The sequence below is a fragment of the Ornithorhynchus anatinus genome, chromosome 3 (assembly GCF_004115215.2).
Source record: "Ornithorhynchus anatinus isolate Pmale09 chromosome 3, mOrnAna1.pri.v4, whole genome shotgun sequence".
In the NCBI taxonomy this organism is placed as follows: domain Eukaryota; kingdom Metazoa; phylum Chordata; class Mammalia; order Monotremata; family Ornithorhynchidae; genus Ornithorhynchus; species Ornithorhynchus anatinus.
The window spans coordinates 37,105,767-37,133,433 of record NC_041730.1 but is presented as its reverse complement, the minus strand read 5'-3'; the positions used below and the strand labels follow the sequence as shown (position 1 = coordinate 37,133,433).

At 36.9% G+C, this 27,667-nt stretch overlaps 1 protein-coding gene across 1 annotated transcript in view; it reads right to left on the bottom strand.

Annotated features, from left to right (window-relative positions):
• The window catches only part of LUZP2 (leucine zipper protein 2), a 344,353-nt gene that overhangs the window by 28,669 nt on the left and 288,017 nt on the right, over positions 1–27,667 (bottom strand). The window contains exon 9 of the mRNA XM_029059088.2: positions 23,098–23,262. Within this exon, the coding sequence (XP_028914921.1) occupies positions 23,098–23,262 (165 nt within the window). The remainder of the gene's footprint in view (positions 1–23,097; positions 23,263–27,667) is intronic.

Here is a 27,667-nt window from a genome sequence, read left to right as displayed (position 1 = left end):
TTTTCCTTTCTTGTGTGTCCCTCTCTCACTCTCTTCTTCCAAGCTTTGCCATTTTTCAAATCCATTAATATCTGATTTGCTATCTAAAATTAAGGAATACCTTAAAAAAAGTGTGAAGTTTAAAGAAAAAATGTAGGTGTTCATTTGCAAATTATTGTCCTCTGCAGTAACAGTCTGAATAACATTCTTAGGAAAAAGTTTTCTAAATAGTAACTCAGTTTTATTCCTTTAGGCATCCCTTGTTAATTGATTGTTAATATTTAATAGCAAAGTAAAATTGATACAAGGAAATATTATTCTTCTTTTAACACTGCTAAAATTTCCATAGTATTTCTAGAATAACAGTGCTGCAAGCAAGGTGGAAAAACACTAATACTTTATTTTTTAACATTAAAAATTAAATGAGAGCTACATGGTGTTTTTGTATATTTTGATTTTGTCTGCCTGAGCTAAATAATGTCACAAATGTGAAATCAGGAGGCATAAAATTAGCTGGGCATTTCAGTGGGCATTCCTGTGTGAAATTAAGGATCAAGAGTGTCAGACATTCTCAAAGCAATTCAAGTTGCAAAAAGTTAAGACAAAAAATCATAAAATACTAGGATAACTTCTTCTGTATAATATTATTAAGTAATTTTTTAGGGTATTTGTTAAATGTTTACTATGTTCCAGGTACTGTAAACACTGGGGTAGATTCAAGCTAATGGCATTGGACACAAGTGTACAGATGAGGTAACTGAGGCACAGAAAAGTTATGCCCAAGGTCACATGAATCAATCAATGATATTTTATTGAACATTCACTGTGTGTAGAGCACCATAATAAGAGCTTGGGTGAGTACTATAACAACCTGTTGTTAGACCTGTTCCCCAAAAGAGTTCAGTAATAGGAGTTGGAAGACCGGGGCTCTAATTCCAGCTCTGCCCTTTGCTTTCTACATGACCTTTGGCAATTCCTTTAAATTATCTAAATCTCAGTTTCTTCAGCTGTAAAATGAGGATTGAATAACTTTGAGTCCCATATAGAATAGGGAGTGTGTCTGATCTGATTGTATTGCCTCTAAAACTGGGCACAGTTCTTGGCAATTTGCAGTTAATAAGGATCACCATTATTATTAATATTGTAACCAGAAGAGTGGATTTTCAGCCTGCTCATTGCTCAGGAAAAGATGACAGACCCACCACAACAACCACAGCTTTTACATTTTAAATATTGTGCAATGTGATGCAACTACATCAGCTTCTCCCTGCACTGCTCCATGAGTTCTGTCATTCAGTCATATTTATTGAGTGCTTAATATGTGTAGAGCACTGTACTAAATGCTTGGAGGAGTAAAATATAACAATAAACAGATACATTCCCTACCAGCAGGGAATGTCAAATGTCAAAGAAGCGCAGATATTTGTATATATGTGATAAAAATCTCCCTCACCAGTGAGGAAAGCACTGTGGTAACTTTTGCCTTTCATATTGCCACCAATGGTCGCAGTTCCCAGGATGCTCCAGGCACCAAAGATAAAGCTGGTCCCATATTCTCTCAGACTCCTCCATCCCCACCAAAACTTTGAGGGCTTTGTTTATTTGTTGTGTTTTGATCTGTTTCATCACTTCCAATATGTCTGTCTATAATTCCTTCTCCTGTCTTAAACTCTTACATTGCGGATCCACCAGGAAACACAGATCACGTTTAATATCCACCTGTGTAGCCTCTCCCAGTCCTCAGTACATTGATCTGCACACAGTAAACTATAAATACTATTACTACTACTATATTAGTGAATTCAATTTGGTAGGTTACAATCCACAAGGTTAATCAAACTTTTAAGTAAAAGGAAACAACAGCTCCTTCAGTATCATTTGGGAGTCTCTAGTGAATAATAAGATCTCCACACATTTTTAAGAGGAAATATAACTCCATAAAGGTTTAATTGTGCAAGGTGCTCCTTAGTTTCCTTTAAACCACTGAATGAAAAGAGAAATGATTTTCTCAAATATTATTAAAACATTGGGAAAATGCAGATTTCTATGGAGATTTCTTGATCTGCATATGTGTGGATTACTTCAAAAATATTTGGGCAATGAATAATCAAATTCAAATATATAACTCAAGGTCAACTCAGCTTTGAATTTGATTGGTAGTGAAATTTATGAAGTGATCTGAATAACCTCTAAAGATCTCTTTCTGTATGATTTAATAACTTGTATGGCATAGTTCAAATTAAATGTTATTACATCTATTGCACATTTCCTAGTTCCTTTTCCTGATTTTCTGGAACATAAATTAACAAACTGACTATCAACCAATCATAATTATTGAGTGCTTCTTATGTACAGAGGACTGAACTGATAGTATAATACAACAGAGACGGTAGACATGTTTCCTATATATACATACTACATATGATAAGCTATTTATTTGTTTCCTATAATTATTATATAAACTTTAAATAGTTGATGAGCATTGCCTATTGGATAGAACATGAATCTGGGAGTCCAGAAGGACCTGGGTTCCAATCCTGTCTTCTCTGCTTGTCTGCTGTGGGACCTTGGGCAAATCACTCTGTGCCTCACTCATTCATTCATTCAATAGTATTTACTGAGTGCTTACTATGTGCAGAGCACGGTACTAAGCGCTTGGAATGTACAATTTTACAACAGATAGAGACAATCCCTGCCCAATAACATGGTCACAGTTACCTCACCTGTAAAATAGCAATTAAGATTGTGAACCTTATATGAGATATGGACTGGGTTCAACCTGAGAAGCTTGTATTTACCCCAGTGCTTAGTTTAGTGCTCAGCACATAATAAGCACTTAGCAAATATTAGAAAAAAATTAAATGAAATAGGAAAAACCAAGAAAAATACCAAGGGATAATTTGAGTACAGGAAAATTCTTGAACTTGAATACTGATGGAATTTTTCTTGAGATGGTTGTTTGCTCTGAACTCCCTTAACAAATTCAAAAGCCACAGTATAGCTTGTGGCTAAAATGTCATACTGACAAACCCATGGAATACTCTATCTATGTAAACTTGGAAATTCCTTCCTTATCTTCTCACAGAGGACAGTATTAAAATGCTATTACATATAATCTTGGCTCCCACTTCACTTTAAGTCCTGTTCTTACTACTTATTTGTTATACATCATAACGATCGACAAATGGAAAGAGATAGTTCACTTTAAAACCATTAAAATATTTTAAGCAAAAAAAAATGGAGCTCTGGAGATATAATGAGATGACATCTATGCTTTAGAATGAACAGGAAGAAAAGAGTTTTTCTTATTTGGCTTTAAAAATGTAAGCTGTTCACTGGGAGGGTGAGTAATGATACTCTATTTAGAAGGAAAAGTGGCTAGAAGGAGATAGGTAAATTGGTGGGAATTATGGGTATGCACATAAGTTCTGTAGAAGATTTGAAGGGTTATTATTAAAATTTAAGGAACAAAGCAAAAAGATGGGCCTATATTTGAATGTCAAGCTAAATTAGAGGGATTAAAGAGAGAATTGGAGTGGATGTGGAGGCCACAGGTGTAGAGAACTCACTGTCTCAAGGTGACCCCAGGGTACCCACCATCTCAAGGTCAAATGCTATCTCGTGACCCCAGAGTCAGCAGGAGGAACTCAGAAGTGCAGCTGGGATACCGCACCCACAACCACAACTGCAAGATTGATAGCCCAAGCTGGGAATACAGAAAGTATCACTCGCCCCCATGCCAATCAAATTAGGTATTGGTGGGGGGTGGAGGGGGAAGGCGGAGATTGGATAAATTGAGGCCGGAAGCTGGAAAGGCCTAGGAACACAGCCTCTGACCTTCTGTGCAGCAGATCGAGACTTGCAGCAGCTGGCTGCAGGTTGCCTCTGCCCAGATCATGAGATGGCCACTCTGCCTGCACCAATGAAGAGCCGGGGATGGGTGACTATCCCATTGTGCTGAACACTCATGTGGCTGGAAGCCAGGAGCTTCACCACAGGTGTGTAACACATAAGTGGATTCCTCCCTAGTAGGAAGTACATGAGGGTGAGAGCTAGCCACCTCACCATGAGCAAACAAACCATAAGTGAATTCCTCCTGTGAGGGACCTGGGTGTTCTGCCATGTGCAAGTAACATATAAGTATATTCCTCCTGTTAGGGTAGCTTTAATATCATTAAACAATAATATTCCTCCTAAAAGAGAAGTTCAATTCACCATGTCTAAAATAAATAATTCAATTCACCTCACAGAATAAATTTTGTATAAAACTCAGGCTTTCTGCCCCAGTTTCTCTCTCTTGCCGAGCCAATTCCCAAATGAATCCGTTCCCACGCTATAGGTAACACTCACTCAAGGAGTTTGGAGTGGAATCATAAGAGGGACATAGGGAAATAACTGGAGGAGGTCATGGGGTCAAGGGAGGGGTTTTTTGGGGATGGGGAGACATGAACATACATGAAAGCAGTGAGAAAAAAGACACTGGAGAGCAAACAGTTTAAGACGGCAGTCATCAATGTAAGAAGAGAGGAAGCAAGCATTTTGATACGGTATGAAGGGATGGAGACAAAGGTGCAGGTGGAGGGGGTGGATTTTGAAAGGAAGCAGTAGATATCCTCTTAAAATACTCCTGAGAAAGATGGGATAGTTGATGAATGGACAGGAGGAGCAAGGGATAAGAAATTTAAAAACAAAAACAAAATACACTGTTGTAGGTTGGATAAATTTTAACATCAAGTCTATAGATTTTGTCCCCCCTAGACTGTGAAATTTTGTAGTAGGAAGGGAATGTGCCTACCAACTCTGTTATATTGTACTCTCCCAAGTGCTCTACACACAGTAAGTGCTCATAAATATGATTAATTGATTTTGTCCCAGTCTGTAAGAATAAACACAGGATTGTTGCCTTAAGCAATAAAGAACCTGAGAGCTGACCCTTCTAGTACTACTTCATTTATGCCTACTGTAATGCTTATTTGGATCATTCTATCTGTAGTTAACTTATATCATCATATATAATTTATTCTTGCTTTCTATCTTTCTGTCCTCCCAGACTTATATTTGTAGGTCTTGTGCTCTTATTTCCACTACTTTCCCTCACTTTTGTATGCACTTAGTTCTCTGTCTCTTAAGCACTTGATATCCACCCCAGCTCTAGCCTAAAGCACCTATGTACATTTAGTTATATTCTGCAATCTCTCTTATTGTAGTTTATTTTAATATCTGCCTTCCCATCTCATCTGTTAGCTCCTGTGGGCAGGGATCATGTCTATCAGCTTATTGTATTGTATTCTCTCATGCACTTAGTACAGTGCTATGTACATAGTAAGTGTTCAATAAATATCATTGATTGATTGCTTGACTGGAACTGGGATCATGTCTCATATGTTTTTCTAATATATATGCCAATGCTTAGCATTATATACAAGACAAGATAGACCAAAAATATTAATACTAATGAGAAAAAAGATTACTATTAATGAAAATCATTAGCACTTAAGTGCTTAATATATGTCAATTACTGAGACAGAGATAAGATAATTACAAGGCTCTAGATTATAAATTCCTTCTCTAGACTGTAAGCTTCTTTGGGGCAGGAAATGTGTCTACCAGCTCTTAAGTACTGTACTCTCGCAAGAGCTTACTGGACTGTTGTTCTGCACTAGAGAGAATTCAATAAGTACAACTGATTGATTGATAGATAATTAGATCATACACAGTCTCTGTCTCACACGGGGCTTACTTTCCAAGTGGGAGGGAGAACAGGTATTTTGTCCCCATTTTATTAATTAAAATGATTTCCCCAGCAAGTAAATTCATTCGATTGTATTTATTGAGCACTTACTATGTGCAGAGCACTGTAGTAAGCACAAAGTAAATAGTGAAAAAGGGTTAGAAGAGGGATCTCTGACTTCCAGTCCTGTGTTCATCCATTAGGACCTGCCCTTAACTTCCTGTTGGTGACACGGAAAACACAGAAGGAAGTTCAGAGGTAGATTTTCTATATAATATTTTTTTTCTTTTTTTTTCCATTAAATTAATCGATGAGTGATATTTATTAAATGCCTCCTACATATTGACCACTGTACTAAACCCTTAGGAGAGAGCAACAGAATCAAGATCTTTGTTGCATGGTGTTAAGTCACCAAAAATTCTCTGGGGAGACAAATGAACATGGTGGCTAGGGAAGTGGCAAAGTAGCATTAATAAGATTGTTATACACATAAATATGGAAATACAAGAGACTGTAAGCTTGTGGTGGGCTGTGGAATATGCCTACCAACTCTATTGTATTTAACTCTCCCAAGAACTTAGTACAGTGCTCTGCATACAGTAAATGCTCAATAAAACACATTGATGATGATGACTGAAAAGTAATCTGCAGCAAACGAAGTGCTGAGACAGATATGAGAGTGGTGTTTCCTGATATTTTGAGGAAAATTAGCTTTAAAATGATGGCATAAGAAGATACTTAAATGATTATTCAACACATTCAACAAAGGCATCCAACTTGTATAATGATTTAAGTAGGTAAGATAGCAGAATATTTTCTTTAAATAATAGGACAAATCAAATGATATGCATGTGCTAAAGTCTAATGAAGTAATGATATACTTAAAATAGAATGAAAAGTATCTGCTAGAAGAAATACATGTAAAATACAATTTTCAAAATTATTATTGGTGCTGCAAAGTGATATGAATGTTGGTGGCAGTATATGCTTGATGGAATTATGCTAAAGTTTCCACCTGATTCAACTTAGAGCTCACATAATGGGCTCCTTTCTTGTTGAATTGTTTCAGAAAGCTTTCTTTATGTCATTTATAATTCTATGAATGAAAATATGGCATTATCACCGATCATCATATTAAATTAGTAATGAGAAGTTTTCAGAAGAAACAATATTAAGTATTATTAAATAATAATAATGATAGTTATTTATTAAATGCTTACTGTCTGCCAGGCACTGAACTAAGCACTGGGATGGATACCGGCAAATCAGATTGGGCAAACTTCCTGTCTCATGTGGGACTCACAATCTCAATCCCCATATTATAGATGAGGAAACTGAGGCCCAGAAAAGTGAAGTGACTTAACCAAGGCCACACAGCGGACAAGTGTAATAGGCAGGAATAGAACCCACAACCTCTGACTCCCAGGTCAGTGCTCTATCCACTCTGCTTTATTGCTTTTCTGTATGTATAAGCCACATACATTGCACTAAATTTTCTGGGAGATACAACAATATTATCATGTTGAGAGATCATATTCATTCTATTGTATTTATTGAGAGCTTATATACACAGAGCACTGTATTAAGTGCTTGAGAGAGCACAATACAACAGTAAACAGACACATTCCCTGCACACAACAAGCTTACTGTCTAGAGAACTGTTCCTATCCCAGGTTCACATCCCTTAAGCAGTGAATATTAGTGTTAGGAATAGCTGGAATGACAGGAAATTAGCAGGTTTTAATCCAGGCCAAATAGACCCTTCTTTTAGGCACTCTTTCCTGTGACATAGACCCTGAAATGACCCAGATCAATTTATTGATCATTCTTTCTTTTGTTGGCTTGCTGTAAAAGTCAAAAATGGTACTGCCTGCTTTTTTTTTAATCTATTCACACATTGTAACTGCACAAAATTCATTCCTGTTCTGCACAGCATAGAAAGAAATCAGGGTACCAGCAGGCAAGAATTCTTCAGAAAGATTTATCAAAGTTATTATTTTAGAATTTGAACAGTGAAAAGAGGACTTTCTTCTGATTTTTTTGGGCAATTCGCTCAAAGCAGCGAACACTGGAAGTGGGAGTCAGGCCAACAGTTCTGCTTTGGTTGAAAAATGACGATACTCTTACCCTTCTTCTCTCTCCCTGTCTGCTATCCTTCCCTTCCTTTGTATCTTTCTTGCAGTGCCTTCACCTCTCTCTTTTTTTATTCTATCCCTTTCCTGGATGGAATGATTTCTGATAACATTTGTTTCGTTTTTCAAGGTAGTTATTTGACTTTGCTTTCCTTCCTACACCTTTTTTTACCATGTCTATCAACTTTCTCCTGTTCCCTTAACTTCCTTACCGAAGGAACATTTTCCTCCTTAAATACCTGAACTACCTCTCCCTTCTGCACTGTTTATGCATGCAGATCTGTTTATGCCGACCCCTAAGCCATGTCCAGCCCCTTGCCTGAAACACTCTCCCTCTTCAAATTTGGCAGACAATTACTCAACCCTACTTCAAAGTCTTATTGAAGGCCCATCTGCTCCAAGAGGCCTTCCCAGATAAAGCCCCATTTTTTCTCATCTCCCACTCCCTTCTGCATTGCTCTGACTTGGTCTCTTGGCTCTTCCCCCCTCTCAGCCTGACAAGTCTATGTACATATCTATAATTTCATTTATTTATATTGATGTCTCTCTCCCCCACTCTAGACTTAAGCCCACTGTGGACAGGGAATGTGACTTTTTATTGCTATATTGTACTCTCCCAAGCACCCAGTATATAGTGTACATAGTACATTGTACACACTTACACAGTGCACATACTAAGTGAAAGATAATTATACATAGAAGTAAGGTCAATGGCAATTTTTTCACCTATTGTTTCACAGAGAGGTTGGAGTTAAAGGCATGGATGAAGACTGATATTTTCAGGAGAGGAAACTGTGGGAGAATCAGAACCACTACTGTTTGTCCAAATGAATTTTGCTCAAGGTATTCTAAGAAAACAGCATACTGACAACATCACTTTCAATCAAACAAGCTTAAATATTATAGTCAACCAATCTGTCAGTCACATTATCGTACTAAGCCCTTGGGAGAGTACAATATTGAAGAGTTGTTAAACATGTTCCCTGCCCAGAATGATCTTGGTTCATTAAAATTTATTATTTCTTCAGATGCTCAGAGTAACTGTAATAATAAATATTTACAGGTTTGCTCAATCAGTCACTTGCTCAATCGACACTATTTACTGAGCACATATTCTATGGAAAGCATTGTACTAAAAGCTTGGGAAAATGCAATACAATTAAAAGACCTGGTCCCTGCTCATGAAGATCCTGTGATCTAATGGGAGAGACAGAAAAACATAAATTGTTTATAAACAGTAGAAGCAGAGAAGCAGCGTGGCTCAGTGGAAAGAGCATGGGCTTTGGAGTCAGGGCTCATGAGTTCGAATCCCAGCTCTGCCACTTGTCAGCTGTGTGACTGTGGGCAAGTCACTTAACTTCTCTGTGCCTCAGTTCCTTCATCTGTAAAATGGGGATTAAGACTGTGAGCCCCACATGGGACAACCTGATTCCCCTATGTTTACCCCAGTGCTTAGAACAGTGCTCGGCACATAGTAAGCGCTTAACAAATACCAACATTATCAGGAGGAGAAAAGTGAAAGAACCGCTTCTAATGACTATACAAGAATGAATAAATGAATAAATGAGTTAAAAGGTAAAATTTATAAAGCAATGTAAACTCAGAGCTAATATTTATTGATGGAGACATGATCTTGGATGTTGGAAATGTATGAGAATGGTGATGAAGTCTCTCATGGGTCGTGGTCCTGAGAGTTTAGGACTGAGAATATGTTCAGAGCAATTGATTACAGTGATGGTGGTTTGCACAAGGACAGTCTCACTCTCTCTTACATGCTAGTCTTTTTCCATCCAAGCCATAGGCTGGCAGTGTGAAATAAAAGCAAATATTTTTACCTGCAGGATCATTTACGGGTGAAATGACTGAAGCATAGCACCAGTTACCATGGCAGGTTGTTGCCTTGGTGTTGCCTTTGCCATCCAAATCAGGTCAGCTATTTTTTAGGATTTCACTATGCCTGTCCATCTGTGGGAATCTATCTATGACTAAATTTCAGTAGGTAGGATCAGGACTATAACCAAGTTTTCTTGATCTCGAGAGAAGTGCTCTGATGGGAATTAACTGGGGGAAGATGGGGTTTCAGAATGACTTAAAGGTTTGGGAGTACAGTGCTTTGGTATCTTTTAAAGGGAAGCGAGTTGGAGAAAAAGATGTAAGCAGGGTCAGAGATGAGATAGTCAAGAGACTATGTCATCTTCTAGTTCTTTGGGATAGTTCTAGTGGGGCTGTAATTTAAAAGATAACCTTTTTTAGTGAAGCCCACCTTTTTGCTGAAGTTTCCCACAAATATTCTCTCAGAGATGGACATTGAAGGAAATTTCATTAAATAGTCTCTCAGATTTAATTTCATTAAATTCTCTCAGAGCTGGATACGCAAGCAAATTTCATTAACACAACACACCTGGCTGAAACTATTGCCGGCCACCATGCAAATAGTTATATTCTAAGGTTATTAGAGGTTTCTTAAGCCTCTCGCTGGGATTAGTAATGGGGGGGGGCCTCATATCCTTAAAAGGCAACATGGCCTAATGGATAGCACACAGGCCTAGGAGTCAGGAGGACCTGGGTTCTAATCCTAGCTCCACCACCTTCCCTCCTGTGTGACCTGGAGCAAGTCACTTAATTTCTCTGTGTCTCAGTTCCCTCATCTGTAAAATGGGGATCAAGACTGAGAGCCCTATGTGGGACTGGGACTATGTCCACTTGTCTATACCCCAACACACTTTCCAAGCGCTTTGTACAATGCTCTGCACACAGTAAGTTCTCAATAAATATGATTGAATGAATGACTGAATGAACTGTAATTAACACTTAACAAATATCATAATTAGTATTGTGGCCTGTTTGGGACTCAAGAAATCCAATAATAACACTGCTATTATTGTTTCATGCTTGTTTCCTATCCAGGTATGCCTAAAGCATGTCTCTTCAGAAAGAAATAATAACTAGATTTCTGGGATGCAGGTTCCCACTTTGAACTTTACTGAATTTTCACATCTTGCCTGACACAATCAAGGAATTTATTTTAAAGCATATGAAATTGCTACTAAAAACTTCAGTGAAGTTAGTAGCCTGAGTGTAAAGTTTCATAAATACTACTATGTTACTTTGGGGATTTGTTTGTCTTTTGAATATATCTGGGAGGTCTGAGGTCAAATAAGAATGGGAAGAGAAAATTATCTACATTTCAGTTGCCCATTACCCTGAGGATATTTCTTTCTGGTCAGCCATGGAATGAATGCGAAGGGTTATGGGTTTTTCTTTATATTTTATTTGAAAATGTAAGGTGTAGGCAAATAAAGTATTTTGTGATGTGATACTAAAGAAAAAATATTTCTGTTGAAGTATACAAATGACCTTAAATATTTCACCAGATAAGTGTCAGTAATAGATATATGGTGATAGAATGACACCATAGATATAATATTTATTATGCAAAAATACACAATATGGTTATTTTTTCCACAAACCAGTTTTAAAAAGTGATTGTCACACACAATGGAACTTGAGGAAAACATTTATCAGTCAATCAACACCTACTTAGAGATTTATGTTTGCTCACATTATCCCTATAGTGTTTAGTCATCAGTATAAATTTTGATTCATAAATATTATGAAACTGTGATGCATTAAAATGTATGAATTTTCAGGGCCAGTGTTCAAGGTTGTTCAAATCAAAGACATTCATCCAGTTAGTCATCATATTTTCATGCGCGATTAATTCAATCCTTATCAAAAGTGGCAGGCATCATGAGTATTCTCCTTTGGGAATCCAATTTTGTTATGAAAAAAAAATTCACATAAAATATGAATATCCTTTAGTGTAAAAATGTGGTTGTAAGCTCAAAGAAAAAATACCACTATTTATTCTTGGATTATAGTTGGCTTGTAAAAGGAAAACAGTGTCAAAGACCACATCCATATCAGTGGATGGCATTGTGAAATGATTTCCATAATAAAATTCAGAAGGGGAAGGAATAATTCTGGCCCACACTATGATTCTTTGACAACCTATTTCACAGTAGCAGATTTCACAGGTTTTATAATTCTAGAAAATGCATGGATTCATAATAATGAGGTGTCAATGGACAAAACTGTAAAATTGCCGCTCTTCATTGTCTCAGCAGACATTTTCATGGTTTGTACCAGTTTCTGGGGACAGTAGAATGTGCATAAGAGAGAGGCAAGATTTATTTCCTCATTCAAAAATATCCCTTTGAAACATGTATAAAAAACATACAGTAGCCTCGTTGTTTCTGTTTGATTAGTCCCTTGTAGCGCATTATATGGAACTCACCACTGATATCCATTTACCTTAGGACACCGTAGTAATTCTCCTATGTTTTTGTTTTCAGATGGATATCATCTACATCTAAAACTTTCAGGTCCTTCCTCCTCTTTGTTTGTGTTTCCCAGACTGTACTTACAAATCACCTTTTCAAGAACAGGATATCACAAACTTTAGATCCCTAATAGGACCTTTGCTCCAGTATGGTTAGAATAACTGGAAATGTATTACTAGAGAGGAAATTTCGATTTCTGGTATTTCAAGAGTACATAATGTGATAAACAGTTTGGCCTAGTAAAAAGACTACATGCCTGGTAGTCAGAAGGACTTGGGTTCTGGTCCTGGCTCTATCACTTGTCTGCTGTGTGACCTTGGGCAAGTCAGTTAATTTCTCTGTGTCTGAGTTACCTCATCAGTAAACTGGGGATTAAGATTGAGAGCCCTATGTGGGATGGACTGTGTCCAAATTGATTACCTTGTATCTACCCCAGCACTTGTCATGTAGCAAGCACTTTACGAAAAACAGCAACCAACAAACCCATAAAATAAATGGAAAGGACAGAAGGAAAGTAAATACTAGTTTGTTTTTTTGTTCTCCTTATATTGCTCTTGAACTCTGCAGTTATTCAATGAGTGACAAAAATAAAAGGTACATGAAGAATGCAGTTGAGCAACTACACATTTTGCGTAAATTGATGAAAATTGTAATGACTTTCTCAACCTAAATTTTTGTCTTTATATATGAGATTACTCAAGTGATGTTAACTATAAAAATATTTTGATGATAAATCATTTCTATCAGTGAACACTATATTTTGAAATGTATTTTTTAAATTTATGATAATTGTTAAGCACTTACTACATGCCAGGCACTGTACTAAGTGTTGGGGTTGATTCTAGCTAATCAAGTTGGACATAGACCATGTTCTACATGGGCTAACAGTCTTAATCCTCCTTTTAAAGATGAGATAACTGAGGCACAAAGAAGTGAAGTGATTTGCCCAAGGTCACACAACAGACAAATGGTGGGGTAGGATTAGAACTCTGGTCCTTGTGACTCCCAGGCCCATGATATATCCCATAAGTGATGACACTTCTCATCTCTTAAACATTTACTGTGTGACAAACACAAGTCTTGGGGTAGATATAAGTTATTTAGGTTGGACATAATCCCTCTCCCCTATGGGGCACACAGTCTATGAAGGGGAGAGAACAGGAAAACTGAAGCACAGAGAAGTTAAGTGAGTTATCCAAGGTCACACAACAAGTATTTGGCAGAGGTAGGATTAGAACCCAGGTTTTCTGACTCCCATACCTGTGCTGTTTCTACTAGGGCATGCTGCTTCTCTTTGAATATTAAAGAACTGTATATGTTCTGGTTGCCAAAGAATAGCTTCAAAAAGAGGGCAAAAAGCATTATGCAAACTATTTAGTTCCATAAATGCTGTCCTTCTGTGATATTTATCTAAGGAACTGTTGTGATACAATTTCATCATGCTTTTGAATTTTAACCAATGAGGCAGTCAAAAGAAAATAACAAAAGGGTCCATTCTTTCAGTTAATCTCAGTTATGACATACCAATTTCAGAGAAAACTTGTGCATGGAAAAGAAATAGGTTATATCCTTGGAAATTTTAATGTCAGTAACATTCTGATAGGAGTTGGACACCTCAATGGGCACAACATAAAGAACTTGCCTGTTAATAAAGGATGATTTTCAGTGGATATGGAAAAGGTGCCATTTGAAAAGACAACTGTTTTCATGACAGCCTTGGGGTGATTAGCCAGGAGCTTTCTAATGACAGTTTGGAGAAACAAGTCCAGCTCTAGATGAATAACCAAGTATACCAACCCAATCACACAGATTTCACTGCTTTCTGCTTTCTCAGGTTTGGTAGTATTCTCTTTACATTTGGGGGAACAATACTGAGAGGATTTTCATAACTTAAAATTGAACAAAGTGAGAGTTGATCTAGGAGACTGATTCATTTATCCAATTTCTAAGCATTCTAACCAAATCTGACCATATGCCCACCTTGAAAAAGAAGGGAAGGAAAGAGGCATTATTTATGGGGAAATGAAGTCCTATGTCAAATACAGAATTTCATGACATTTAAATGCGTATGACTTTCTAAATGGTTTTACATTCCTTTTTTTCTTACAAATTCCCTGATTTTTAATTATTTCAGTTATTGCAAATCCCATAAATTATATGTACTGTGAGTTCATTGCCGTTACACCATAAAAATGTTTTAATTCTTAATTCGACTGATGCATTGTATTCTAGAACTTTAGCAATTAGAAAGGTAAATCCTGAATTTGAAAAAAGGAAAATGTCTCATGTATTAGCATCACATGAATGACTCAAAATTCTGAATATGGTAGATCCTATAAATCCTTTAGAATTGAGTGAAATATTTTTTTGAATGACCATAAATATCTCTGGAACTTTGCACTCTACATAATTAGGTTTTCATTTTATCAATTACTTTTAGCTTTCCATGTTGGTGTTGGAACTCTGGGTGGACAGGCACTATAACCAAAAAAAAAAACCTTTGAAAAGAATTTACTGTGAAATAAAATTTGGGCCCAAAATGGAGAGAGCAAAATGTGGTGATCAATTTCAGTGAAGTACAAAAGTAAGAGAAATATGGTTCCAAACAGCTCTTTTTATGCGTTAAGCCACTGATCACAACATAACCATCAATAACGAGTTAGAACTGGAACACTAATGGAAGCTTTCAAGCTATAATAATCTTCAGATTAAGTTGATTGATAAACTGAGCTGTTTGCCCAAGGGCCTCTACACATATTTTAAAAAATCTAATATTGCTTTAGAGTAAAATTAAAAACTGTCACAAATTTCTCATAATCCCATATTTTCTATAGACCTGGTTTCCACATACACACCTTAAAATTGTATTTAATAAGCATGATAGTGCGATTTGTAGAATGTGTAAATATCCCTATGAAATAGTTTCACTAACTCAAAATAATTATTACATTATAGAGCATTGCATACGTTCAAAACTCCTCACCCATTAGTCAGAAGCACCTTCGAGTATCTATTCAGAAGATGGAATCGTTCAATAGTCAATGGCATTTATTAAGCACCTTCTGAGTGAAGAACACTGTACTGACAGGTTGGGAGACTAAATCATAAGCAAATCACACTTCCCCTGCCTGCCCTAAAGAAGTTTACAATCAAATTAAATGGGGAAAGGAATCCCCATTAATTACTAAGAGTATGTTATGCTAGTGGTCCACATTATATAGAAAAAAAAAGACTAGAAAGAAAAATAAGTGGATAGGAACAACTGTTAATAATGCAAAATGACCAATAAAAAGATCATGAAGTGAGTCCTTTGAGAGGAACAGATAAAATGAATGTGGATATTGTATTTTCTCTGGTACAATCAGAGCACCTGTTCATAAAAATATTCTGTAGACCAAATACTACTACTACTATTAATAATATTATTATTATTATTTTGGTACTTATTAACCACTTACTATGTTCCAAGCACTGTTCTAAGAACTAGTGTGGATACAGGTTAATCAGGTTATACACAGTCCGTGCTCCACATGGGGCTTACACTCTCAATTTCCATTTTACAGATGAGGTAACTGAGTCACAGAGAAGTGAAATAACTTGCACAAGGTTACACAGCCGACAAATGGCAGAGCCAGAATTAAAATCCATGTCTTTCTGATTCCCAGGCCCATTCCCTATCCACTGAAACATGCTGTTTCCCTATACTTGCTTCCCTATAAGAGAATAAGATAACCAGCGGCTCAAATTTTCATGGATTAATGGATCCAGTACATGGGTTTGTGGACATCAATAGTCTCTTGAATTAGAAAAGAGTGGCAATTTGAGTATATTTGCCCCAAAAAGTCAGATCTACTCTTCAAAGTAGGAGGGAAGCAAACATATTACACCAACGTATCTGATTGATCCCAAGGAAACCACAGTATAAGCTCTAAAGTCCTCAAATCAAGGTGTGAATCTTTAGATCTCTGGGATTATATGAAAAAAAAGTCATGAAAATCAAGGTCACTCTTAGAAGTAATCAGAGCACATGAAAATTGTGTGCAGGAGCTCCATGCTAGATAGGTTCTTCCTGATTAAAGCAAGCATTTGTCTCCATTAAATTGTATTGTGGTTTTATGAAAGAAAATCCAAATTACAAGTGAAAGAGGAAGTGGCTTTTGCAAAATCTAAGTTAAATGAGATATTGGGGCTGTTCAATATTCCTAGAAGCCTCCCTACCCCTAAATAGGCAAATTATTTTGTTGTTGCACTAATTATGTAAACTCTTAGGATGAAGCAGAGAAATGCACTCACTTAAATAGACTGTTTAATGCAATGGGCAGGGGAGTTTGACCTGTCAGGTTGTTTACAGTGCTCAGGAAAAAAACATAGCAGCCTCCAAAACCCACAGAGAGATTAATCCTTTATGTAGCCTCAATTCCCTTCTCTCATTAAATCTCTACTAGATCCATATTACGTTGTGCTAATAGAAGGGCAAATTAATAATGCACAGACTATTAAGAATAAAATACATTTCCTTTTATTAGTTTAGTGAGATGAAATATGTGAAAAAATGTACTTATATATTTAATGTTAAGGATCAAAAAGGTTAAGGATTAAAGAGAGATAAACTATCCTCATAGAAGAATTTAATAAAAAACATTTATGCAAGAATATGAACACTGTAGTACCAACATAGAGATTTTTAATATTACTATATAAAATCTTATTTCCTCCCACTCATACTAAATTAACTTTGGTTTATTGAATTTTAGTTTAAACAATTGGATTTTTTTAATGTTTCATTTATGAAATTTTCCATTCTGAAAGCAGGCATTTGAAAATCTTGTTACATTTGGGAAAAATAGGATGGAAAGATAAATGATAAGTATTCATTATATGTTGTATATAAAAGCCTTTTCTTAATTAAAAAAAATTAAGTCTCCAGAACAGACTACTCCTGCATTTTGGAGATCATAAAATGTCCAGTTTTTTAATGATGAGTTTGGCAAATAAACGTTGGTTTACAAATTGATTTTTGCAAAGATTGGATCATAATCATGGATTTTATCCACTGAATGCTAAATACATTGCAAAAGTATTAATACATTATTGGACTGAAATGTAAAGTACAAGTTCTGAAATTAATCATCCATTTAAATGTGAATAAGCGTTGGAGATTGTGTGTCTATCAATAAATACAGTTCTTTTCCTTCCTGAAGCTATTTAAAAGTTACATAACTTCCCATGAGTCCAAAAGAGAATACAATATTTAGAAACACTTCCATAAGATTACTAATTAAAGCTTCCTCTATTTAATCAATTAGTATTAATTATTGATACTCTTATGGTTAAGAGGTGGAGCAGAGCAAAATACAGATTGTGAAAAATTAGTAACCTTTCATATATGTGTGTGAGGGGTGAGGGAGAGTTGCATATAAATGTGCACCATTTTTCTTTTTAGAAGGAAGCATTCCCTGATTTGCTGCTTGTGGGTAGTGAATGTCTCTACCAACTTTATTATATTATGTTGTCTCAAGCACTTAATACACTGCTCTAAGCACTCAATAAATATAATTGATTGATAGATTTGGGATCATTCTAACAGCCACCCTTAACACCTAGGTAGAGATGCCAGTTTACATACTTATTTGTTCATCTTTTAGTATTTTTATACTCTTGCTATTACCGTTTGTTCTTTCTCTTCCTCCCATTATTCCAAATATTTTGGTTATATCCATTTACCCAACTACCTTGTAAGATTCTTGATGATAGGGACCAACTTATTTCTTCTTTTGCACTTATCCAAGCATTTTGCATCGTTGTCTGCACACAGTAGAAATGTACTACTGTTGACTGGTTAATTAATTGATGACTCTGGGCCTGTGGTTAGAGAAGCAGCGTGGCTCAGTGGAAAGAGCCTGGGCTTGGGATCAGAGGTCATGGTTTGAATCTCAGCTCTGCCACTTGTCAGCTGTGTGACTGTGGGCAAGTCACTTAACTTCTCTGTGCCTCAGTAACCTCATCTGTAAAATGGGGATTAAAACTGTGAGCCCCACGTGGGACAACCTGACCACCCTGTATCTACCCCAGAACTTAGAACAGTGTTCTGCACATAATAAGTGCTTAACAAATACCAACATTATCATTATTATTATTATTATTACAGAGTCAGGAGCACTTTGAGGATTGCTTATGTTGCCCAGGCAGTGATAAGGAACATGTCTCTTTGATTAGGGGCAAATATGGGATGGAAGGAATTCAATTCCAACCCAGATGTCTATAATTTGTTTTGGCAAAACAAGATCTAGATCCAGGGAGGGTGCAAGGGTGTGCCTCCCTGTAAAGAAAGATGGTTAATTTAGGCCCCTGTGACAATTTCTTGACTTTAGCAAGTGGAAAAACTACCAGGGTTCTGGTTGCCTGAATCCTGAGTCAGACAGCAGGGGATTTCGAAATCCTCTGGATGGATAGGGTTGCCATAGGCATCATATGGAAGCTAGGTATCAGGATTAATCATCCTTAAAGATGTCTAAAAGTTAAAAGAGTTAGATTACGGAGGCCTATTTGGAGTAATTGGGCAATCATTTATATAAACTTTCTAAGTTTTGCTAGCAGGGCCACAGGAGTTTTAAAGGCAACCATAGTTTGTGCCATTTATTTTAGGAATTTTTTCTTAGCCATTTTGGAAAAAAAATACATAAATGATTATAAATTAATTTAAGGAATTAGCACTGTGTTAAGGACCGATGTCCAGTCTGAACACTGACCCCTGATGAGAGTACCCCTACATAAAAAGATCTTCATCAAATCCTGAAAATTGTCATTGCATTCTGCTACTTAGGCACCACTCTGTCCAGTGAGGTGCTGATACACGAAAAGTAGAAGAAAATGAATGAAAAAGTTTTCCAGACCCATCATTAGACTGAACCAAGGAGTACCAAGATCCAAACCAAATTGAAGCTTTACAGACTAGTGGCCAAGCTCAACCAACAACAGGCATAATATCTTCCTTTTCACATGAATTCTAATAGTCACTTATGCAATGAAATAGTACTAGCAGTAGTAGTAGAAGTATAGTGATTACTAAATGTAAAGTACACTAATCAATCAATCGTATTATTGAGTGCTTAACTGTGTGCAGATCACTGTACTAAGTGCTTGGGAGAATGCAATGTCACAATAGGGTAAGTTGGTGGACACATTCCACACTGAGTTTACAGTCTAGAGGAGGAGAAGGACATTAATATAAGTAAAAAAATTACAGATATGTACATAAGTACTGTGCTACTGAGGGAGGGGTGAATAAAAGAGACCAAATCAGGCCATAGAAGGGAGTGGAAGAGGAAATGAGGAGTTGGCAGGGAAGCCCTGCCTCTTGGAGGAGTTGTGCCTTTATTCCTAAAGGCTTTGAAGGTGGGGAGAGGGCATTCCAGGCCAGAGGCAGGATGTGGGCGAGAGGTTGGCGGTGAGATAGACGAGATCAAGGCACAGTTATAAGGTTGGCTTTAGAAGAGTAAAGTGAAGTGTGTGGGAAAGTTTGTAGAAAGAGAGCAGTGAGGTGTGATAGGAGGGGTCAATGTGAGTCCTTTAAAAGAGTGTAAGAACTTTATTAAGCACTGGGAAAAAGTGCATGGCTTAGAATTAGACATGATCCCTCAGTCCTAAGGGGAAAGACATTGGCAATGAACATACGGGAAGATGAAAGAAGCAACAAAACAACACAGAAAAGACAAGGGCAATGATACATTTAATAAGAACAAAAGGGTACTATGGCTCAAGGAACAGAATTTCAGGTTCCTTATGGCTCAGTCCAACAATCACAACAGTCACAGCTGCAACAATAGCTACAGTCTTTCCAACACTAAAAGTTGAGAAGGCTTCATGCTATTAGTGTTACCTTATTCAACTCCTAGAGTGGAACAGGACCTTATGAAAAGTACTAATGGAGTTTGTTCACTCAACAATTTATGGCCTGAACTGCAGGCTCTAGAGATCCAGTGGTGAAAGGGACCAGCAGGGGGATTTAGGCTGATACTGGTGCTTTCTCACCCTCCCAGTTGAACATAAAATAGCACAAAAGCATCACAAACTAAAGTTGTTGGAAAAAAAGCTACCAGCACTACAACACTGCTCATCAGTGCTAAATTCCAGAGTAATGTAGAGAATGGAGAATAAGATGATAGTCATAGCCAAGTTAGTGTATTCATTCATTCAATCATATTTATTGAGTGCTTACTATGTGCAGAACACTGAACTAAGTGCTTGGAAAGTACAATTTGGCAACAGATAGAGACAATCGCTCCCCAACAACGGGTTCACAGTCTAAATGGGGGGCTCACGTGCTAAGATGATGTGGGCAAAGCCCAGCAATGTGGCTAAATAAATGTCTTAAATGTATAATGTGACACAATATGGTGTAGTGATGATAATTACAGACAGAATTAGTAGTCAGGAATCAGGTTACAAACTAGGATCATTGATAATATCTTGATACTAACTGAAATATTTAAAAACAGTGCAGAACCTGCAGATAGCAACTGCAAAGCCCAACAAATGACAAACTGTCAAACACATCATTATATAGGTCTTGGTCCAAAGTGTCATTGTTTTAGCACTAAAGAAAGCTATATATTGGGAGTCTTGTTCTTTGGAAGCCATGCTTGGTTGGCATGGAAGAGGCTGTAAGCATTCTGTGGTCAGGGAACATGTATGCCAAATCTGTTACATTGTACTCTGTTATTATATTATACTGTCCAAAGCATTTAGTGCAGTGCTGCACATGGTAAGAACTCAATAAATATGATTGATTGACTGACTGTGCCTCAGATTTTTCATGTGTAAAAAAAGGATTAAGGCTGTGAGTCCTGTGAGGGACATGGACGGTGACTAGACTGATTAGCTTGTATCAACCACAGTACTTAGTATAGTGCATGACATATAGTAAGGGCTTCACAAAAAAGCAAAACAAAAAAATCAAAAAAATAGAGACATATCCAGGTATCTGTTGGATTGATATAAGACGTGTTACTTGGATAATACCAACTCCGGTGTGCCTCAAAGGAATTGAACATCACTGAGAACATAATCAGTCAAGAGGTTACGAATGATCCTCCTAGTTTAATTCTTCAGAAAGGAAAATCTTTAGAGTTGTAAATCCTGCTACCATTTCTGCAGAGTGAGATAACTGTTTTTTTCTAGATATAAAAGTATGTGTATATCTTCATATACCTGTATTTGTATATCCATATTTTATGGGAAAAATATTTCCAGAGTATGACAGCAAAGCACTCTTCACTGTAATCTCATTATTTCCTCTGCAGCTAAGTCAGTAAGGTGTTGCCTTCAAGAAAAAAATCCTAGCTTATTCATTTCTGCGATTGCTAGTATTTCTAGAATTAGACAATTCTAGGTTACTGAAAGTGCTATTGTATATAGTCTTGAGAGTGCAAGGCCTCAACAAATGGAAGTTCTTAGGAGAATTTGTAAACCGAACTTCAAATTGCCCAGTTAGCTTGCCTTATACATAATAAACCTCCCTCACAATTCATCAGAACACTGGCTGCTCCTCCGCCTCTGACTGTAAGAAATATAATAAACGTTCTTTATACCAATGAATAGTTGCCACACCTGACCCCAGAAATCACTGGAGTAGAGTGGTAGGTGAAATAATTGGTACAGACACATTAGTTTAGGAAAAGAGACAGTTTGGCTTGAGATAAAATGAACTGTAGCAATGTAACATGTTCCATAAAGTTCATAAATTGCTTAATTGGATCACTTTTTCTACATTTTTCCATGGTTAGGAGGCTTTTCCCCTTAGCACACATTCTTTGATTCTGCTTCAGACTCTCTGGTTGTCTCTCTCACTTTCTCTTTTGATCACTGTCTCTTATTTTCTCTCTTCCTCTCACTCTGGATTTTATATTTTGAAGTCTGTAAAACAGCTAATCAAGCTTACAGATAGATTTAGAATTTGATAAAAAATAAATTGTTATTAATCTATTAGGTGAAACCTTGATTTTGCATGAGGCAGATTTTGAAAAAATTAAGACTAAGTTAGGTAGTTTGATCGATACAACAGTTTTTTAAGAACTCTTAAAAGCACATGATACTTTTTACTCCCAACTCTCTGAATACAAATGCAGTTTAAATACTTTTTAGAAAATGACTTGACAGCACAAAATATATTATTTAGATGAAGATTACATATTTTTTGAAGCAGAAAAAAGCCAAGCTAACATATACTTTCACACCTGAGAAAAGCATTTATGACCTTTAAAAATTGGTCTAAAAGCTAGAAGACTCTTAGAGCTCTTACATATGTAATGCAGGATAACAGGAGTGGTAAGATAAGAAATATGTTTGCTAAACTATTTGGAATGTGGAATATGATTCCCTGATTACATGGAAAAATTATGTAATGAAATACAACACACCTACTAAAAATCATACGTTACACACATAAAGAATGCAAAATCTGTTTAAGTTTGGTAGCAGAATATTGCTGTAATGGTAAAAAAATTCTATCTTTTCATTTCAAAATAAACCGAAATCAAACCTGGAAATAAAACTATACCAATGAACAATCCTAGACATGTAAAGCAAATGAAAAGCTGAGCTACATTTCTGCTGTAAATTTTTATTATCTTATAGTATACTGTCCAAATGAACTTTCCTCATAAATATTTAATGTTAACTGGTTTAATCTGTCTGTTTTCAAGTAATTTCAGTTCATTAAAAAAGAAGAAAAGAGTGGCTTTCCAACTTTTCTTAGAGTCGTGTGTGACATTTGAAATAGAGTTTAACGTTTTTCTGTCTAATTGTTGAATAATTTCAAATCTCCCTTGGTTCCACTATGATGGTCTCAAGGATAAACTGTCAAAACAATCCCTCATATAATAGGAGAAAAAACAGAGCCCCCAAAATGTACCTTGGCATTTGATATCTGAATTGGAACTTTGGAATCATTGGTAGAGGGTGATGTCCGCCTCTCTGTTGCTTTTGAAGAGATTATTCTTGTAACGGGAGATTGATTGTGCAGAACGGAGGACAGGCATAGCTGGACAGTTTCCTTCAGAGCTTTCAGCTGTGACTCCTGGGAAAACCAAGCAATCATTCAGTTCTTAAAGATTGGTCATGGCAGTAGCATCTTATTTTTTTTCCAAAAGCTTTGAACCAAACACTTTCTGACAGCTGTAGCAACTTTTTATTAGAGTAGGAAATTAATCCAGTTTAATGCATTCTTTCCATAACTGCCTTGTAAATTGGAGGATGTGCACAGCATTCTAAGTGATCTGAAGAACTCTTCTCTTCCACTGGTGCATGATTCTTATATTAAGGGTTGCGTGAGGGAATTCACTTTCAATTACTCTTCCGTCTTTCACCCCACCAAGAACTAAGACCCAGCACCCACTGAAACATTTCAAGAAAAATCATCAAAAATTTGGGTGCGATCACACTAGATATAATTTATTCTCAGGAAGCCTCACTCCCAGCTTGCCCTGAAAGATGGCAAGGATGTATGTACATTTTAGAATGTAGGGAAGGCTTGGTGGTGATTGCGGGAGCTGTAGATGGGACTTTGAATTCTGAAACTGTGCTCATCTAGCCACAGCGAAAGCACACATTGCTCAATCAATCAATTGCATTTATTGAGCACTAACGGTGTGCAGAACACTCTACTATGTGTTTGGGAGAGTATACTATAACAATATAATGGACTTGGTAAACAGAGTGGTCTAGTGGATAGATAAAAGGCCTGGTAGTCAAAAGGTCCTGGATTCTAGTCCATTTGTCTGTGGTGTGACCTTGGGCAAGTCATTTAATTTCTCTGTGCCTCAGTTACCTCATCTGTAAAATGGAGATTAAGACTGTGAGCCCTGTGTGGGACAAGGACTATGTCCAAACTAACTAGCTTGTATTTATCCCAGTGCTTAAAACAGTGCCTGGCATATAGAAATTGTTTAAACAAATACCATTATTATTATTATCATTACAACAGAGTTGATAGACTTTTTTGTAATAATGTAGACACATTCCCTACTCTTGGTATAGTAGTAATTTGCTTTGTATTTTTTTTTGTGATTTTATAAGATCATCTTTCCTTATATGTCCATAGTCAACTCTCCATTGCATATTCTTAGGTAGTGTGCTCAAGCAGTACTAACACTATTACAACCCACAATATTTAATAATAAATAATAATAATAACAGCAATAATTATTGTACTTGTTAAAAGATTACTATGTGCCAAGCATTGTTTTAACACTGGGGTACCTACAAGTTAATCAGATTGAACGTAGTCCTTGTCCTACAGTGGGGTCACAATCTTTATCCCCATTTTTTACAGATGAGGTAACTGAGGCACAGAGAAGTTATATGGCTTGCCCAAGGTCACTCAGCAAGACAAGTGGTGGATATGGAATTAGAACCCATGATGTTCTGACTCCCAGGCCCTTGCTTTATCCACTACGCATGCTGCTTCTCTCAATATAAAGATATTGATTTCATTCGACTACTTGTGTGTGGTTCGCCATCATCAGTTGTGTCTACAGATTCAGAGGTGGATTTCTGGACTTGAAGTTTTCGAATTGTCCCAACAAAGAGTTGCAGATATTATGGACTGTTGTACAACACTGGCTTAGCTTTAGTTATATAGCTGTGGTACCCACTTTGGTGCTCTGTGTCTGGAGGGCCAGATAAAGAAGCAGCTGACACAGCCAGTTTAAGTCAATTATTTTCTCTTAAATTCAGTTCTTTACTTTTAAAGTTAATTTTCATTTTTGTGCTTTCTCTTTTGTCTATTTTATATATTGCAATTTGCATCCATTGATTATCTTTATCATATTGCAAGCTCCTTGAGGGCAGTGATTGTGCCTTATTTATTGTGTATGCTCCACAGCACTGTGTATAATTCTCAGAACAGAGTGGATGTTGAATAAATTATTTTGTTTATGATAATGATGATGATGACAATGATAGTGATGATAATGAACTTGTGGGTGTTTAATTTCAGGAATTCAGATGAAGACAAATGAGGTTAAAGCATCACAAATAGTTAAAGTTTATCCTGTGTATGTACCTAATGCATATTTTCTCCTACCTTACCCTTCATTTTGACCATGTGCATTATAAAAAATTAGATTATGTCATGTATAAAAGAGTGGGATATGAATTGTACATTTGTATGTACAACACAAATCGCTAGAATACATAAATATATACAAACACAAATTCACAGCAATTACTGTTTTTTTCACCACATTGAAATGCAAACATTTCTGACACCAAATAAATCTCATAATCCAGTGCTTTGAGTAATTTCAAGAGATCTTGAAATATATTTTGGAACCTGACATTTTATGAATCTTTTTGGTAGCTGGGCAGCAGAAATGTAGTAGAACAGTAGCTGTTTAATTTCCTGTCAATGCAGGAGAAATAGTATAGGCATGCCCAAAGTCTTGGCACACTAAGCTGTGACAGTCAATTAAAAATAGACTTATCAGTAATACTGGTGGATGTAAAACTAGTGTATTAACACAGTGTATGTGCTGGTTATCAGAAACTGCTGCACAGGCAACAGGAATTTCTTACCCCCAAATCCGTCTACACCAAGGGCATGGGAGGAGATATGTAACAGAGAGTCTGCAAGAACTGGGCCTTTCTGCGTCCTTTCCAAACTCTCCACTGATTGATTATTCAGGCTGCCAGTCCCTCTGAAGCATTATCTACCACAGCAATAGCCCACTTAGTAATATCAGTTGTATTTATTAAGTGTCCACTGTGTGCAGAGCGTAGTTGTAGGAATTGGGAGAAAATACACAGGTGAGAATTAAACATGGTCCCTGCCTGTAATACAGTCAAAAAGTTTAAGTGGGGTGAAGGGATTAGAAACAGGTACAACGAGAGGAATGATGAAGAATTAAAACACAGCACAAACTAATGGACAAAATTTGCTCCATGTCTTAGTGGTGATAAAGGTGTCCAGAAGCATTCAGGAAGCCAGTAGCAGGGACCTCAGTGGCAGGAGGGAAGGCGGCAGTTTCACAGTGTTTTTATTGGAGGTGATGGAATCAATCAATCCAATTTATTTAGCACTTACTATGTGCAGAGCACTGTACTAAGTGCTTTGTATAGTACAATATAACCGAGTTGGTAGACACATTCCTTGCCCACAAGAGTCCAGGACCATGCAGATACACCTTTTATCACCTACCTGGTGCCCATGGAGCATGCCAGGAGTAAGAATCCTGGTGGCAGGAATAAAAATGGTGGTTACCACCCTCTTCAGGCTTTGCTCCCAAATCTACCATATTGACTTCCTAACACTCTCTTTTACCCTGTAGCCCCAGCAGTTATTTTCCCTAATGCTTAAGAATTGATTAGGAAGCCATAAGGAGAGTAGAATAATCCCAGTGAGACAAGCTCCTCTCGATACTGTAAACTCCTTGTAGGCAGGGAACATGTCTGTTATACTGAACTCTCCCAAGCACTTAGTATAGTGCTCTACAACCAGTAAGTGCTCCATAAATATGACTGACTGATCAGTTGATTCCTAGTCCTGTTTTTAGTTGTTCCATGGATAGAGCAGGGCTCTGGAAATAAGGAAACCTGGGTTCTATCCTCCTGGGACTCTGCTAGCGATTTCTGATTGAAGGAGTACTTTAGGGGTTATAAGAAGTGGACAGGTTCAACAAAACTAAACAATAACTATCTACAAAGAGATCCCTGCTAATTCATGAAGCTTCAGCCCAGCATTTTCAAAATCTTCCAGCCACTTTAGCCATAAAAGAGTCTTGTGTGTTATAAAAAATGATAATTTTGCATACACTCGATATTGTGCTGTACCCCTGACACCTTCTGTTTACATTCCATGCAATGCAAATCTCAATTTCTTTGCACAGACTCTTAGTCTTGAGGTCTCAGGACTGAGATTCATTTGCCATCAACAGGGTACTTGGGTAAAGAAATGTGATCACTCACATTTGCATGTTCAAGTGCTGCAGAAACTGTTGTACTTCTTTTGGTTTAAGGCAATGCCAAGAGTTCTTTCAGTACCAGTTGCTTAGGAATGTCAAGCTGTAGAACTCTAGAGTGCAGTTTGGTGGAATAACCAACTACACAGCAATGTTACTTAGGTGTTAGGAGTATCATGGATCAATAAGTTCCCCTCAAGCTAGTGGGGAACTTAGGATCTAGTATCTCCACAAGCTAGGGGAACTTCCCTAGTATCATCATTGCTCATCGAATACTGGTTACATTCACCTCATAGTATCCCCACAAGCTAGGGGAACTTCCCCAGTATTGTCATTGCTCATAGAATACTGGTTATGTTCACCCCTCAATAAATATCATTAGTCAGAGGTACTTGGAAGCTGTACATACGCTGTTTCACTAAAGTTTTACAGACAGTCTTGAAAGTAAGTCATGCCTTAGGCTGTAAAGACAGAGAAGATGTCTAGCAAGTCATTATATTGTACTCTCCCAAGCTAGATGTAGTA